General features: G+C 48.5%; 1 protein-coding gene and 1 long non-coding RNA gene across 10 annotated transcripts in view; one reads left to right on the top strand and one right to left on the bottom strand.

Moving 5' to 3' along the window:
- The window catches only part of PITRM1 (pitrilysin metallopeptidase 1), a 38454-nt gene extending 26598 nt beyond the window's left edge, over window positions 1-11856 (bottom strand). Inside the window, exons 1-7 of one of the 9 annotated variants that reach the window (XM_033209442.1) lie at window positions 11724-11856; window positions 8669-8771; window positions 5331-5437; window positions 4231-4382; window positions 3409-3523; window positions 3234-3330; window positions 1092-1252 (exon numbers count right to left, since the gene is read on the bottom strand). In XM_033209442.1, the coding sequence (XP_033065333.1) occupies window positions 1092-1252; window positions 3234-3330; window positions 3409-3523; window positions 4231-4382; window positions 5331-5437; window positions 8669-8771; window positions 11724-11779 (791 nt within the window). In that variant the 5' untranslated portion in view covers window positions 11780-11856. Of the gene's footprint in view, window positions 1-1091; window positions 1253-3233; window positions 3331-3408; window positions 3524-4230; window positions 4383-5330; window positions 5519-5830; window positions 5920-8668; window positions 8772-10684; window positions 10745-11429; window positions 11598-11664 lie in introns of those variants that run through there. The other 8 variants (XM_033209447.1, XM_033209440.1, XM_033209444.1 and 5 more) reach the window with 8 other exon arrangements.
- LOC117082619 lies at window positions 1644-4158 on the top strand. Its single transcript, XR_004436709.1, has 3 exons — window positions 1644-1666; window positions 2993-3195; window positions 3613-4158. It is a non-coding gene; the product is annotated as an uncharacterized LOC117082619 (long non-coding RNA).
- Window positions 11857-14075: the final 2219 nt, after the last annotated feature.

Here is a 14075-nt window from a genome sequence, read left to right as displayed (position 1 = left end):
TTTATGCAGAGCTCCCCACGAGGGACTCTGCTTAAAAAGGCACAGCCTGACTCAAACTAAGGCTTTGGATCTAAGTTCCAGTTCTCAGGAAACAGAGGAACATGGCACCCAACACCACACAGGAGCAGCCAGGACACCTGGAAAGTGAGAGCGCCCGGAGGAAACCCGGCCTGCACACTCCTCTGCCGTCCGAGAGGGTGCCCAGGAGAGACCCAGGCCGACCAGGGTCTCTGTGGTATCTGTGGGATCCTGTGCAACAAACACTTCAGGGTCAACTAGAAAATCTGAATACGGAGTAAGAAATAGGCAGTTTTATGAAAGTATGTTTTATTCTATTAAAACTGAAAATGGCATTAGCTCATGTAAGAAAAAATCCTCATGTTTTAGGGTCACAAATTCAAATATTTAGGGGTAAATGATGACATTTATAATTTACTTCCAAAAACTTCACAAGGAAAAGGATATCTATTACATGATAAGTATTTAGGGGCTCATTATCCTAGTCTACTTTTCTGTATGATTGAAAGTTTTCACAATTCTTTTTACATAAACTAACCTTGCAAATATGTTTTTACATTAGCATTTATATGTAAATTATTAGTGTTTTATATAATACATATATTATAATGATCTTATATTAGTGACATAAGAAACAAATGATGTTATCAGAAAGTGAGGATGTCATTAAGGTTCTGTGACTGCATCCACTATCGGTAGAGCACTTCTCCGTGCCAAGGAGAGGCTCAAAGCTTCGCGCACCCTGGGTTGGGGTGGGCACCATCCATGCACCCCCACTCTCCATGCAACAAAGCTGGATGTGAGGCAAGAAGCTGTGGGGCCAGGACCCTCCCCTGGGGGGCTCTAAACGCCGTGTTTGTAACCACCATGCTGAGCCCACTGAAGGCTATCATTGTAAATGTCCAAAATCAATGTCCAAGTAAGATAGGCACACTGAGGCCAAGAATCTTACCTATACTTAGATATGTCTTAAGCATTGCTAAATGTGAGAGACGCCATGTCATGAAATTAGAAGAACACAAACAAGTTAACTTTTCACAATCCACCATCAAACTTTCCCAACAAAATATTACCTAGCATTGCTTGGGTGATAGTGAGTGGCATGGAATTGCTTAAGCTGCTCCCACGTAAGCTCCGGGATGCACAGTGGGTCACCCCCAGAGACCACTGAGTATGTGTGGTCGGGAAGAAGTCTGTTCTGAAGGTGCTGGGAGAATATCCTCTCATTGTCTGTCTTGAAACGTGAAATAAATACATAAGAATATATACATGTAAAATAATACACACACGCTACATTACTTACAATGTACCCAATTGATCACATTCTGGTGCACATGCCCGTAATACTTTGCAAATAAAACTGTTCTAATGGTTAAAAAAAAACAAAAACAAAAACAAAAAAAAGGCCCCCCTGCAGGCATTGTTTAACACCGTATTCAATCACTCGTCACCCATGCACAGGACCCAAGGACTGAGAACAATGGACTTTTTGATGTGTGTTGCAACAAACACATAGCCCAGGGTTGTAAATCGGAGGGATCACCAGGTCTGCCCACCAGCCACGAGGGAAGTGGGGAGAAGCTCTCACCCCAACTTGAGTTTCAAGAAGACTCCTTGGAAGAAAGACCACCAAATTGAGAATGAAAAGGTAAGAGGCCGGGCGCGGTGGCTCAAGCCTGTAATCCTAGTACTTTGGGAGGCCGAGACGGGCGGATCGCGAGGTCAGGAGATCGAGACCATCCTGGCTAACACGGTGAAACCCCGTCTCTACTAAAAACTACAAAAAACTAGCCGGGCGAGGTGGCGGCGCCTGTAGTCCCAGCTGCCTGGGAGGCTGAGGCAGGAGAATGGCGTAAACCCGGGAGGCGGAGCTTGCAGTGAGCTGAGATCCGGCCACAGCACTCCAGCCTGGGTGACAGAGCGAGACTCCGTCTCAAAAAAAAAAAAAGAAAAGGTAAGAAATAGTTCACCAGCTGAGGGGGGCTACGGGAATCAGAGAGCAGGCCACCCACAAGCCTCAGGGACACCAGCATAGGCAGCTTGTCAAAGTCACAAGGGGACATGAAGACACAGGCCCAGGACAGCAGCTCTTAATCCAAAATGGTCTCAAGACTCCTTTACATGCTGAAAAATTAACCCATTTATGCCTGAGGTTGCAATTTTTTTTGTAAAAATTCAGACCTTGGCAATGACCTTGAGCTGTAGGATAGAAATAACTCCCACAAGCTTAGGATTCCAATAATGGAACACTAGGCACAAATGGGTTTTAACGAGGACCCAAACAGCTTTCGATTATGTGGGCTTTTTTGCCTGTGTAGGTGCCTGTGTTTATATAATTTTTCTATATTCTAAATTAAAGCTGAGACATTTAAAAAATACTTATGCATTAAGGTAAGCCATCATTACATGTTAATATAAATATGTTTGAAAAATACTTCTCATAACAAAGTAAAAAACTGACTAGAGTGATGCTATGTTGCCTTTTTTGCAAATCTCTGTAGTGTCTGGCTCAGAGGTGAAGCTGGACTCCCCCATCTGCTCTGTATCCAGCTTGCTGCATGTCACACACCTTGCCACGCAGCCTCTCGAAAGTACACCATGGACTTGGGCAGGAATGAGTGAAAAAGACAAAGTGTTAGGCCGAGACGGGCGGATCACGAGGTCAGGAGATCGAGACCATCCTGGCTAACATGGTGAAACCCCGTCTCTACTAAAAAATACAAAAAACTAGCCGGGCGACATGGCGGGCGCCTGTAGTCCCAGCTGCTTGGGAGGCTGAGGCAGGAGAATGGCGTAAACCCAGGAGGCGGAGCTTGCAGTGAGCTGAGACCCGGCCACTGCACTCCAGCCTGGGCGGCAGAGCGAGACTCCGTCTCAAAAAAAAAAAAAAAAAAAAAAGACAAAGTGTTGATAGTGAAATGGTGTATGAAATAGATAGTGAAATGATATGAAAATAGCTTTTCTCTCGCTGCAGATCATACACGGGGGTCGTCAGACATGGTCTGAGACCTGCTGGGAAGAACAGCAGTCTGAGCAGCCCGGCTCCACCACCCCCTGGCTTCTGCTCACAGCACTGACCCCAGCTAATTCAAGAACATGTCACCTATAATGAGAATGTTAAATAAAAATCAACCATCTTCCAGATGTGTCTATATCATGGTACTGTACATGGGTAAGGTAAGCTGAACACAACATAAAAAAGGAAGAAAACTTACAAACGCTCCCTTCATCTCATTAAAGACGACTCCTTTAAAGACCAAGGGCGTCTGGGGGTCGCTAGGATTCTCGTGTTCCAGCCGCCATCCTTCCTGCCTGAGGACAAATAATTATAAGCTGACAGTGACTCAAATACTAAAGTCTGCATCAACTAGTTAATCACTCATGACATACCAGAAATCCAGCTCGCGTAAACATGGGAAAAAGGTGGCGTCCAAATACACCGAGAGGAGATTCTGAAAGTCCTTGGGATTTTGTGTGGAAAATGGATACAGAGTATAATCACTAGCTGGGTACAAATGAAAAGTGAAATTGTAAAATATAACAGATTTCTACTAAAATTATTGAATCTCAAGCCTCATTTCCCCTTTGTCCTAGGACAGTAAGTTGCAGTTATTCTTGAGATGGGGCAGTGGCTCCATGCTCTGGCCCCCGACCTCAGCAGCTGTCCCAACTCATCACCCCGAGTGCCGGCTTTCCCATCCGGTCTCAGGATCTGCACTCGACGGGCACCAGGGCTTTCTTCAGCGAACATCTGAACTCTCTCAAGTGTCTCCAGAGACTTTCACACGTCTACAAAGACAACCTCATTCTGTAAGAGCGTGGATTTAACCTGCTCTTCGATGTCACTCCTTCACAGAGTGCACTGTTCATCGTCACCCTCTCCACTAGCGTCAGTCTTACTAAAAGTCAAACATCAACGTCAGTGGTAACTCTGGAGGCCTGGCATTGTAGCGATATCCCCAAGAGAAAATTGTTTTCAACCTTTCTGGGAAAAGTTCACGTACCTTTTATTAAAACACTAGTTTTTATAATCTCGCTACCATGTGGCTTTCCTAAAGGATGAAATTTCTAACGTCCTTCAACTAGAGAGGGGTAAAAATTATTCTAGAACATTAATTGCCCACTCCTCTCATCCCTTCTCAGAAACTAACTGAATTCCAGTGGGTGCCTGGCAAACCCAAACGCGGTTTCCGTTCAGGATGCTGGTCCTACCTGTGAAGGCGTTCATGAACGTGGAGAGGGACCGGTTCAACATTTTGAAGAAAGGGTCTCTGCACGGATATTTCCGAGACCCACAAAGGACGGTATGCTCAAGAATGTGAGGAACACCGGTACTGTCCATGGGAGTGGTGCGGAACTGCACGCTAGGGAAGAAGGAACGGCATGCTAGGGAAGGGGAGGAACAGGAACAGAAGGCCAGGGAAGGGGAATGGAACGGAACGCTAGGGAAGGAGAATGACTAGAATGCAAAATGTTCATCTTAGTGCTGCAGACACAGTTCCTAGATGCATCATCATCTCAGGCTACTAGAAATCATCATTTTGACACCACAATCCTCCAACACAGGGTTTCCCAACTCTAATGTAAATCACTGATTCAGACTATAAAATTGTATTTTGATGAGATTGTAAGTCCGTGTAAGCTTCTCTTTATTTTTCAAGATGCTCTGGCATGTGGCCGGGCGCGGTGGCTCAAGCCTGTAATCCCAGCACTTTGGGAGGCCGAGGTGGGCGGATCACGAGGTCAGGAGATTGAGACCACCCTGGCTAACACGGTGAAACCCCGTCTCTACTAAAAAATACAAAAAACTAGCCAGGCGAGGCGGCGGGTGTCCGTAGTCCCAGCTACTCGGGAGGCTGAGGCAGGAGAATGGCTTAACCCCAGGAGGCGGAGCTCAGCAGTGAGCTGAGATCCGGCCACTGCACTCCTCCAGCCTGGGCGACAGAGCGAGACTCCATTTCAAAAAAAAAAAAAAAAGATGCTCTGTCAATAAAAATACCAGTGAGATGGTATTTTAAACCACGTAATGTACAGTCAGTGCTTTAAATCAAGCTTGTCTAACCCACAGCCTGCAGTCCACATGCTCAGGATGGCTTGGAATGCAGCCCAACACAATTCCTACACTTTCTTAAAACATTGCAGTCCTTTATTTATGTATTATTTTTAGCTTATTAACTGTCCTTAGTGTTAGTGTATTTTATGTGTGGCCTAAGACAGTTGTTCTTCCAATGTGGCACAGGGAAGCCAAAAGATTGGACATCCCTGATTTAAATAAAACGTTCAAGACTGTGTTCTTACAATGCACCACATACCTGAACAGATTATTCGTGTCTTCTCTGGCCAGGTGTAAATACCTGGCTCCTGTGTCATCGTGGCTGAGCTTCACTGCCGTCAGGAACAGCTCAGGAACAGATGTCACCTGAGTTAACCAGAAAAACATGACCAGTCAAACTTAGACAAAATGGCCTTTGAAATGGTGATCTTCGACACACTAAGAAAACTGGCTTTTCTGGCCGGGCGCGGTGGCTCAAGCCTGTAATCCCAGCACTTTGGGAGGCCGAGACGGGCGGATCACGAGGTCAGGAGATCGAGACCATCCTGGCTAACACGGTGAAACCCCGTCTCTACTACAAAATACAAAAAACTAGCCGGGCGACGAGGCGGGCGCCTGTAGTCCCAGCTACTCGGGAGGCTGAGACAGGAGAATGGCGTGAACCCGGGAGGCGGAGCTTGCAGTGAGCTGAGAGCCGGCCACTGCACTCCAGCCTGGGTGGCAGAGCAAGACTCCGTCTCAAAAAAAAAAAAAAGAAAACTGGCTTTTCTGCCTGAAATTAGATGGTGCCGGGAAGCCAGTATTTCAGAGCTGGAGAGAACAGAACCATCCTGTCCAAGTCCCTTATCCTACAAACAAGGAAAGTAAGACCTAAAAAAGGCAGATGAGAATGTGTGTATATATATATTTTTTGAGTGCTTATTACTGGCTGTTTTCTCTATTTTTTTATTTTTTAAATTTTTAATTTTTTTTTGGCTAGGCATTTGCTAATCATGTCACATATACTCTGTGAGGGAGGTATTCTCATCCTCATTTACAGATGAAAAACCTGAGGCTCAGGATGATGACATAAGCTGCCCAAATCAGAGCCAGGATTCACCCTGGTGTCTGCCCTTCCCACGGTACTGTGCTGCACCTAAGTGACACAGCACCCTTTCCAACGTCTGCTGAGTGCCCCCTGCTTTTGGGTACTGCACCTCTGTAACACAGCACCCCTTCCAACATCAGCTGTGTGCCTCCTGTTTCTGTGCATATAATCTCCTGTTGTACGCAGAACGGGCCTGCAGGGAGGGGAAATGCTGGAGTAGGCTAGCTGGCGACAGCGGGGAGAGGCTCCAGGATCAGTCTTTGCTTCTCCTAGTGTGGGATGGATCCTCGATGGTAGTTGGAAGCACAAAGCTGGGGCTTCCAGAACAGCTGGAGGGGCTGGGAGGATAGAAATGCCCCCCAAAAAGGTGAAAGACTCCCCACTCCTGAGGGGCGTGGAAGGTCTTCTCCTACTTTAGGTAAGCCTCCTGGTAAGTGTTCATACTCCTCAGTATGAAAGAAACTGTCTTGTCTTCCAGTCATGCCAGCCGGCCCTCTCCCGCAATCACATACCACGTCCCTGTGATCACCACACCACTTGCCACCCCACCCTTCCAGATGCCATGAGTCACCTGGCCAAGTGCACAAAGCAAGTCACTGGCAGAGGTGAGACCTCGGGTCTCCTCAGCCCAATCTAGGGAGCCTGCCATCCAACAGTCATGCATAAGCGGCCCACTACGACCTGCATCATCTACCGCTGTTAAATTACTTGTTTCCAAGTTTACTGTACTTTGTAACTGACGATCAATGCATTTAAAACCAGCAGATACAGAGAGATGTCTGCTTGCTAATAATACATAGCTTTAATAATAATAGCGCTTATGGTAGCTATTTCTCAAACAAGAAACATGACTTATTGTTAAGTTTCTATGGCTGGACACAGTGGCTCACACCTTTAATCCCAGCACTTTGGAAGGCCAAGGTGATATGGTTTGGCTGCGTCCCCACCCAAATCTCATCTTGAATTGTAGTTCCCATAATCCCCACATTGTGGGAGGGACCTGGTAGGAGGTAATTGAATGACAAGGGGGATTTCCCCCATGTTATTCTCATGACAGTGAGTACGTTCTCAAGAGATCTGACGGTTTTATAAGGGGCTTCCCCCTTCACTTGTCATTCTCTTCCCTGCCACCCCATGAAGAGGTGCCTTCCACCACGATTTTAAGTTTCCTGAGGCCTCCCCAGCCATGCAGAACTGGGAGTCAATTAAACCTCTTTACTTTTTAGCTCATTCTTTATAAATTACCCAGTCTTGGGTATTTCTTCATAGCAGTGTGAGATGAGACAAGAGGATTGCTTGAACCCAGGAGTTTGAGACCAGCCTAGACAACAAAGCAAGTTTCCACCTCCACACACACACACACACACACACACACACAATGAGACAGGCGTGGTGGCACCTTGTCCCAGTTACTTGAGAGACTGAGGTGAGAGAATCGATTGCGCCCAGAAGTTCAAGGCTGCAGTGAGCCAAGATCACGCCACCGCACTCCAGCCTGGGCGACAGGGTGAGTCCCAGTCTCAAAAATAAGTACATTTCTATGAAATTTGAAAAATAAAGGAGAAGAATCTACCACTCTGGGTGAGGCCCTTATTAACAGTCACCAGTACTATAAACCCAGGTGTCCGCCCGCCCTTTGCAGGATTTCACAAATGCTCTGAGTCTGTTGTCAGGACTCCCATGCCTGGACCTTGCCTGGAACCCCCTAGTCACTTCCCTGAATCCCTTGCTGGAGCCCTGCCCAGAGGCAGCTGCTTTCTCACACCACCCTCTCCAGGAGCTCTTCCCTCTGCCCCCAGCAGCAGTAGCTCCCACTCCTCCTCCCACCCTTGTCCTTGGCCCTCCGCATGGCGTCCAACATGTGCCTCCAGTCACAGCCGCATCTGTCTTTCTAGATGGTAAGTTGTCTTTTACATTTGCTACATCAAGCATAGCACAGAGCCAACAGCTGGCCAAATATGTGAAGTGTTGTCATTTTTAGTTACTATGCTAAAAAAAAAAAGGAAAAGGTTTAAGCAAATAACAAAAAATAAATGAATCCATTTTAATATAAACCCAAGTAAGTATAAGTCCACAATTTCTTTATAATTTTGAAACCCAAAAGGCTCAGAAAACTGAAAGATTCTGCAGAAGTTTAGAGCAAACTATTTGATGGCAAAACCTGACTGAACAGATCAGGGCACTGAGTCTTCGTGCTCACACTCAGCGAATCGTCAGGTTTGGCTGCGGAAACCCTAGCGTGTCTGATGACAGAGACCCAGCTGGAAGTGTTACTCTCTCAAATCTGACAAGAATCAGGCTTCGCGACATTCCAGGAAGGGACCGGGGGTCATTTCTCTCACAAGCTCTGTTCAGCCGAGTAGCCATCATGCAACAGGAGCTGGGCCAGGGCCTTGGGACACGAGGACAGGGCTAGTCTCCACCCTGAAGGGCCCCACCCCTTACATATGCCAGAAGCCACACCTGCAATGTATGTGGATTTATAAGGAGGTGCCAAGGAGGACCCATACCTGGTTTACGGTGAATCCGTGGATCTTGTCTCCTAGTTGATACTGTAGAGCCCTCTCACAAGCCCGGTTACTGTTCCATCGCCACGCTCTGTGGTGTGCATGTCTAGATTAAAAGTCATCTAAGTTAGATGAGCTGCAGGAAAATTATCTGGCTAACATTATTCAGCCACATAGTGAAAATACTCTCGTGATAAAGATTATTATTATTATTTTTTTTTTGAGACGGAGTCTCGCTCTGTCGCCCAGGCTGGAGTGCAGTGGCGTTATCTCAGCTCACTGCAAGCTCCACCTCCTGGGTTCCGGCCATTCTCCTGCCTCAGCCTCCACAGTAGCTGGGACTACAGGTGCCGCCACCGCGACCAGCTAATTTTTTGTATTGTTAGTAGAGACAGGGTTTCACCGTGTTAGCCAGGATGGTCTCGATCTCCTGACCTTGTGATCCGCCCGCCTCAGCCTCCCAAAGTGCTGGGATTACAGGCTTGAGCCACTGCGCCCGGCCCGATAAAGATTATTAATTAGAAAAAAAATTAAATACTGCATCTTCCAAAATCTTGCACATTCCAGAAAACTAATTTCTGGTAAGGTCCTTCCCATTTTAATGGCCTTTTATCTTAACTAAAGCTTCAGTGTTGGAAACCTTTCCTTTATACATGTTCAAAAATAACTATAATACAATTATGGTTTAAATTCCCCTTAAGAAACTCTTAAAACAAAAGGGCCTCTTTCCCTCACAGAATCCTCACAAGCCTTCACAATATAGCAAGAAATTCACACTATAGTTAAATCCCATTACATGCCTACCGAATTGGTGAAAACTTAAAAAGCCTAATATTACCAGGTACTCTCACACACTGCTACTCATACTGCTCTCATACTGCTACATACACTGCTACCTGTTCTACAGAGAGTACAAAGTGGAACAACTTTAGAAAAATACTTGGCATTCTTTAGAAAGCTGAAGAGGCAGGGCGTGGTGGCTCACACCTGTAATCCCAGCACTTTGGGAAGCCGAGGTGGATCACCTGAGGTCAAGAGTTCGAGACCAGCCTGGCCAATATGGTGAAACCCAGTCTCTACTAAAAACACAAAAATTAGCCAGGCGTGGTGGCGGGTGCCTGTTGTCCCAGATACTTGGGAGGCTGAGGCAGGAGAATCGTTGAACCCGGGAAGCCAAGGTTGCAGTGGCCCGAGATCACGCCACTACACTCCAGCCTGGGTGTCAAAAAAAAAAAGAAAAGAAAAGAAAAAGAAAATCTGAATACTGGAAATCCATTCACCTCTTGGTCTATATCCTCCACACCTGACACTGCTGCCCCAGCACTCACGGACAAGATTGTCAGCACGAACTCTGACAGTCCCAAACTCAACTCACCTGGAGGTGTAACAGCGACTGGATAAACTGCGGACTAATCATTCAATAAAAAAAAAACTTACCAATAAAAGGGCCTACAACTGTAACAAAGATGCATGTAACAAAGATGCGGGTCACATAATGTTAAACAAAAGATACACACGATACAGTATTATCCTAAACAGGTATTATTCAAACAGGTAACAAGATACTGTCAGAATGCATAGAGATGGTAAAATATTTTTAAAAAGCAACGACATTTTTGTATGTCATGACAGTGCTAATCTAAGAGGGAGAGAGAGGTTATGAGCAGTCAGGGGAAATCTTCAGCTTGGTCACAGGGACACTTTTTTTTTTTTTGAGACAAGAGTCTCTCAGTTGCCCAGGTTAGAGTGCAGTGGTGCAATCTCGGCTCAGTGCAACCTCCACTTCCTAGGTTCAAGCAATTCTCCTGCCTCAGCCTCTTGAGTGGCTGGGACGACAAGTGCTCACCACCACGCCCAGCTAATTTTTGCATTTTTAGTAGGGACTGGGTTTCACCATGTTGGCCAGGCTGGTCTTAAACTCCTGACCTCAAGTGGTCCGCCCACCTTGGCCTCTCAACATGCTGCAGTTACCGGTGTGAGCCACCGCGCCCAACCTACTTATTTTCTAATTATTCTTACCTGGATGAGATGGCTTACACCTGTAAGGCCAGCAATTTGAGAGGCTGAGGCGGCGGATCACTTGAGCCCAGGAGTTCAAAACCAGCCTGGGCAACAGAGCAAGATCCTGTCTCTTTTAAAAAAAAAAAAAAAAAAAACAGCTAGTATTCTCTCAAATTGTATTATATGTCTTATGTGATTTTCTACATTAACGTATCCCACCGAAGTATTTTAAAGATATGTACAGGGGAAAAAAACACCTATTCAGTCACTGTCAACATTATGAAGATATGCTATGGTCAACATTTGCTTACTGATTTAGCAAATTTCAGAATTATGGGACAGAGAAGCATTTTAAGAAGTTACTTATCAGCAAGGACATGATAGGAAACCCCTGAGCGGTAAGGCCAGGGTCTCCCCCGAACTTTCCAGTAACCTGCTGCCAAACTCACGCCACAGACGCCCCGTGTCTCCCCCCGGCCTGGGCCGGCAGCGCTGAACTGTTACATTAAATACGGGCTCTTGGATTACCATGAACACTAAACCGCTTCGTCATTTTTTTCCCCCATAAATTGAGTCATTAAAAAACCAAGACAGTTAAATTCCGAGAGGCTTCAGTTCTCTGAACACAGCAGGACTTTAAGAGCGGGCTGTGGGCGCCTGGGGTCTCTTAAGGACTCGGCCTCCAACAACAATGAATTAGGAGCAAAGCCATCAGCGAGAACCACAACTGCCGGCCCCATTTACTACCCCCATCAAAGCCCACGCCAATGGAGGGCCCCGCCGGGAGCGCCACGGGCAGGCCCGGCCCCCAGCCCGGAGCATCGCACCGGGAGCGGGCAGGAGCTCCGGGGTTCTCGGGCCTCGGATGCGGGAACCCCAGGAAGGGCTCGGTGCGCAGGACCCGGAAGGGGCTCTGGGTGCGGGGCGCCCACAGTGCGGGGAGCTGCCAGCCCTGGGTTCAAGGACGCGGACCCCTACGTCTCCGGCCCGCCCTGGACCTTCCTCTCCCGGGTGCCAGCACGCCGAGCACTTCTAGCCGCCGACTGCAGCGTCTCACCCGCCGGTCAGCCGCCTCAGCGCACACAGCCCCTTCGGCCCGCCGCAGTGCCACATGGCGTATAACCAGCGCGGGGCTGGCGAGGGACCCCACTTAACCCGACGTAGGGCGTGGGGCGGGGCTTGCTGTGACGGTCACCACTCCTATTGGTCATCGTGAACGGCAACGTCCTCTGCTATAGGCTGTAGATGAAAAGGGCGGGCCTCCACTGCTCTAGGACGGGCGGGGGGGTGGCGGTGCAGAGGGAGATGGGCGGGAGGGGGGGGGCCGACATGCCGAAGGAGGTGGGCAAGGCGAGGGGCGTGGTCACGGGCAAAAGGGGCGCGGCCGGCTTGCCGAAAGGGGCGGGGTGCGGCTTGTGTACAGTTGATAGGAGGGGAAAGTCGGCAAGGGAGAAGTGGGGCGTGGCGAGAGGCGTGTCTATGCAGATAGAGTGGAGCCTGGTGAAGGGCGGGGCTGCGCGGGTGAAAAGAGGGGCTCCTGGAAGGGCGTGCTATGTTGGGCGGGGCTGGGCAAGTGAGGGGAGGAGCTTAGTGAGGGGTGGCTCTTTGCAGGTGAGGAGTGGAGCCTAGTGGGAGAGGCGGTTGCAGGAGAGCTGGGCCTTGGGGGCAGGGCTGGTAGAAGAGGGTGGGGCTTGGTGATGGACCCGGCTGTTTAGGTGAGGGTAGTGACCTGCTCAGGGGCTGCTGGAAGCTAGCCCAGGTGAACCTTGGTAGTTCTCTCTGGCCTTGGTCCCGTTTGTAGGGCTGAGCTGAGCTCCAAAGGCGTCCTGCTGCCCCTCCAGGCGTGAACCTTGGGGGCTGGGGGGCTTCTTGGATGAGGTCTCAAGGCCTCATGGCCGGTCCCACGGCTAGGGCCCCACGGTGTCACACGTATCACGGATGGCCCCCAGTAAAGCACAGCTCCGAGTTCCTGTATGGGAGCCAGTGGCCCCCGCTGCTCCCTCCGCCTTCCTCTGCTTGTCGTGTCTAGGAAGATGCACCTGAGCCCCCTGACATGGCCCAAGTGCCCAAGGGCCCTTCTGGGAACCCCAGAGAGGCTGAAGGAGGCCCGCGTACGAGTGGGTGGCCCTGCACTGTGGGCCAGAAGGGGCCCTGGGATTAGCCATGCTTGGAGAGGGTGGGGTAGGCCTTGGAGGAAGTCCGCACCAAGTCTGACCTTCCGGTTTCTCAGAGCCTCTCTTCTTCCTCCCTTCACCTTCTCCCTCTTTTTTCCCTTGTATCACAAATACAGACTTAAAACTCCCTCTGTCTCCTAATGGGCTCTGAAAAAAATGAAAATAAAAATAAATGGTAGGTAGATGGCTGCAGTTGGCTGGAACAAGCTAAAGCTTTGGAAGCAATGTGGAAGGTAATACTGTGAGAAAAAGTCACAACGTGTCTACCCCAAACTCTCCACAGGGCAGTCAGTTCTGGGCTGCAGGTAAACACGTACCTCCTTATTGAAGAGCCCAAAGGAACCAGAACACAGGCAACAATAGGAGTAACAGACACAAACACACTCTGCCTCATCACCTGTCTTCTAGGGAGAATTTGGGTGTGCACACACAAAATATCCAAGTCAGGTCTCAATCAATTCAGAAAGTTAATTTTGCCAAGGTTAAGAGCGTGCCCATGACCCAGGGGGTCCCGATGACATGAGGCCAACATGGTCGTGGCACAATTTTTTTTTGGGGGGGGACGGCGTCTCACTCTGTCGCCCTGGCTGGATTGCAGTGGTGCAATCTTGGCTCAGTGCAACCTCAGCCTCCTAGGTTCAAGCGAGTCTCCTGCCTCAGCCTCCCGGGTAACTGGGATTACAGGCGCCCGCCACTACGCCCAACTAATCTTTTTTAAAATTTTTTTTGGTATTTTTGTATTTTTTATTTTTAGTAGAGACGGGGTTTCACCATGTTGGTCAGGCTGGTCTCGAACTCCTGACCTCGTGATTCGCCCACCTCCGCCTCCCAAAGTGTTAGGATTACAGGCATGTGCCACCGCGCCCGGCCACAACTTGCTTTTACACATTTTAGGGAGATATGGGACATCCACCAATATATGTAAAATATGGATTGGTTGGGTCCAAAATGGCAGGGCAACTCCAAGTAGGGCTTCCAGGTCGTAGGTAGATAAGAAGCAAATGGTTGCATTATTTTGAGTCTCTGATTAGACTTTCACTGAACACACAATTTATGTTTGAGAGGAGAGTAGAGGAACAGTCACTGATGCCTTAGTCTGGCTCAGTGAAACAGTAGAGCAGAGGAAATGATCAGATATGTGTTTGTCTCACCCGTGAGCCTCAGGGGGATGGCTTTGAGATCTGCCTGTCCTTGGTCCACAAGGAATTTCCTTGTGGACAAATTGTGAGAAAGGT

This window comes from Trachypithecus francoisi, unplaced genomic scaffold (genome assembly GCF_009764315.1).
Source record: "Trachypithecus francoisi isolate TF-2019V2 unplaced genomic scaffold, Tfra_2.0 Lachesis_group9, whole genome shotgun sequence".
NCBI lineage: Eukaryota > Metazoa > Chordata > Mammalia > Primates > Cercopithecidae > Trachypithecus > Trachypithecus francoisi.
Note: the sequence above shows the minus strand (reverse complement) of the source record. Positions and strands in the feature narration are given on the sequence as shown.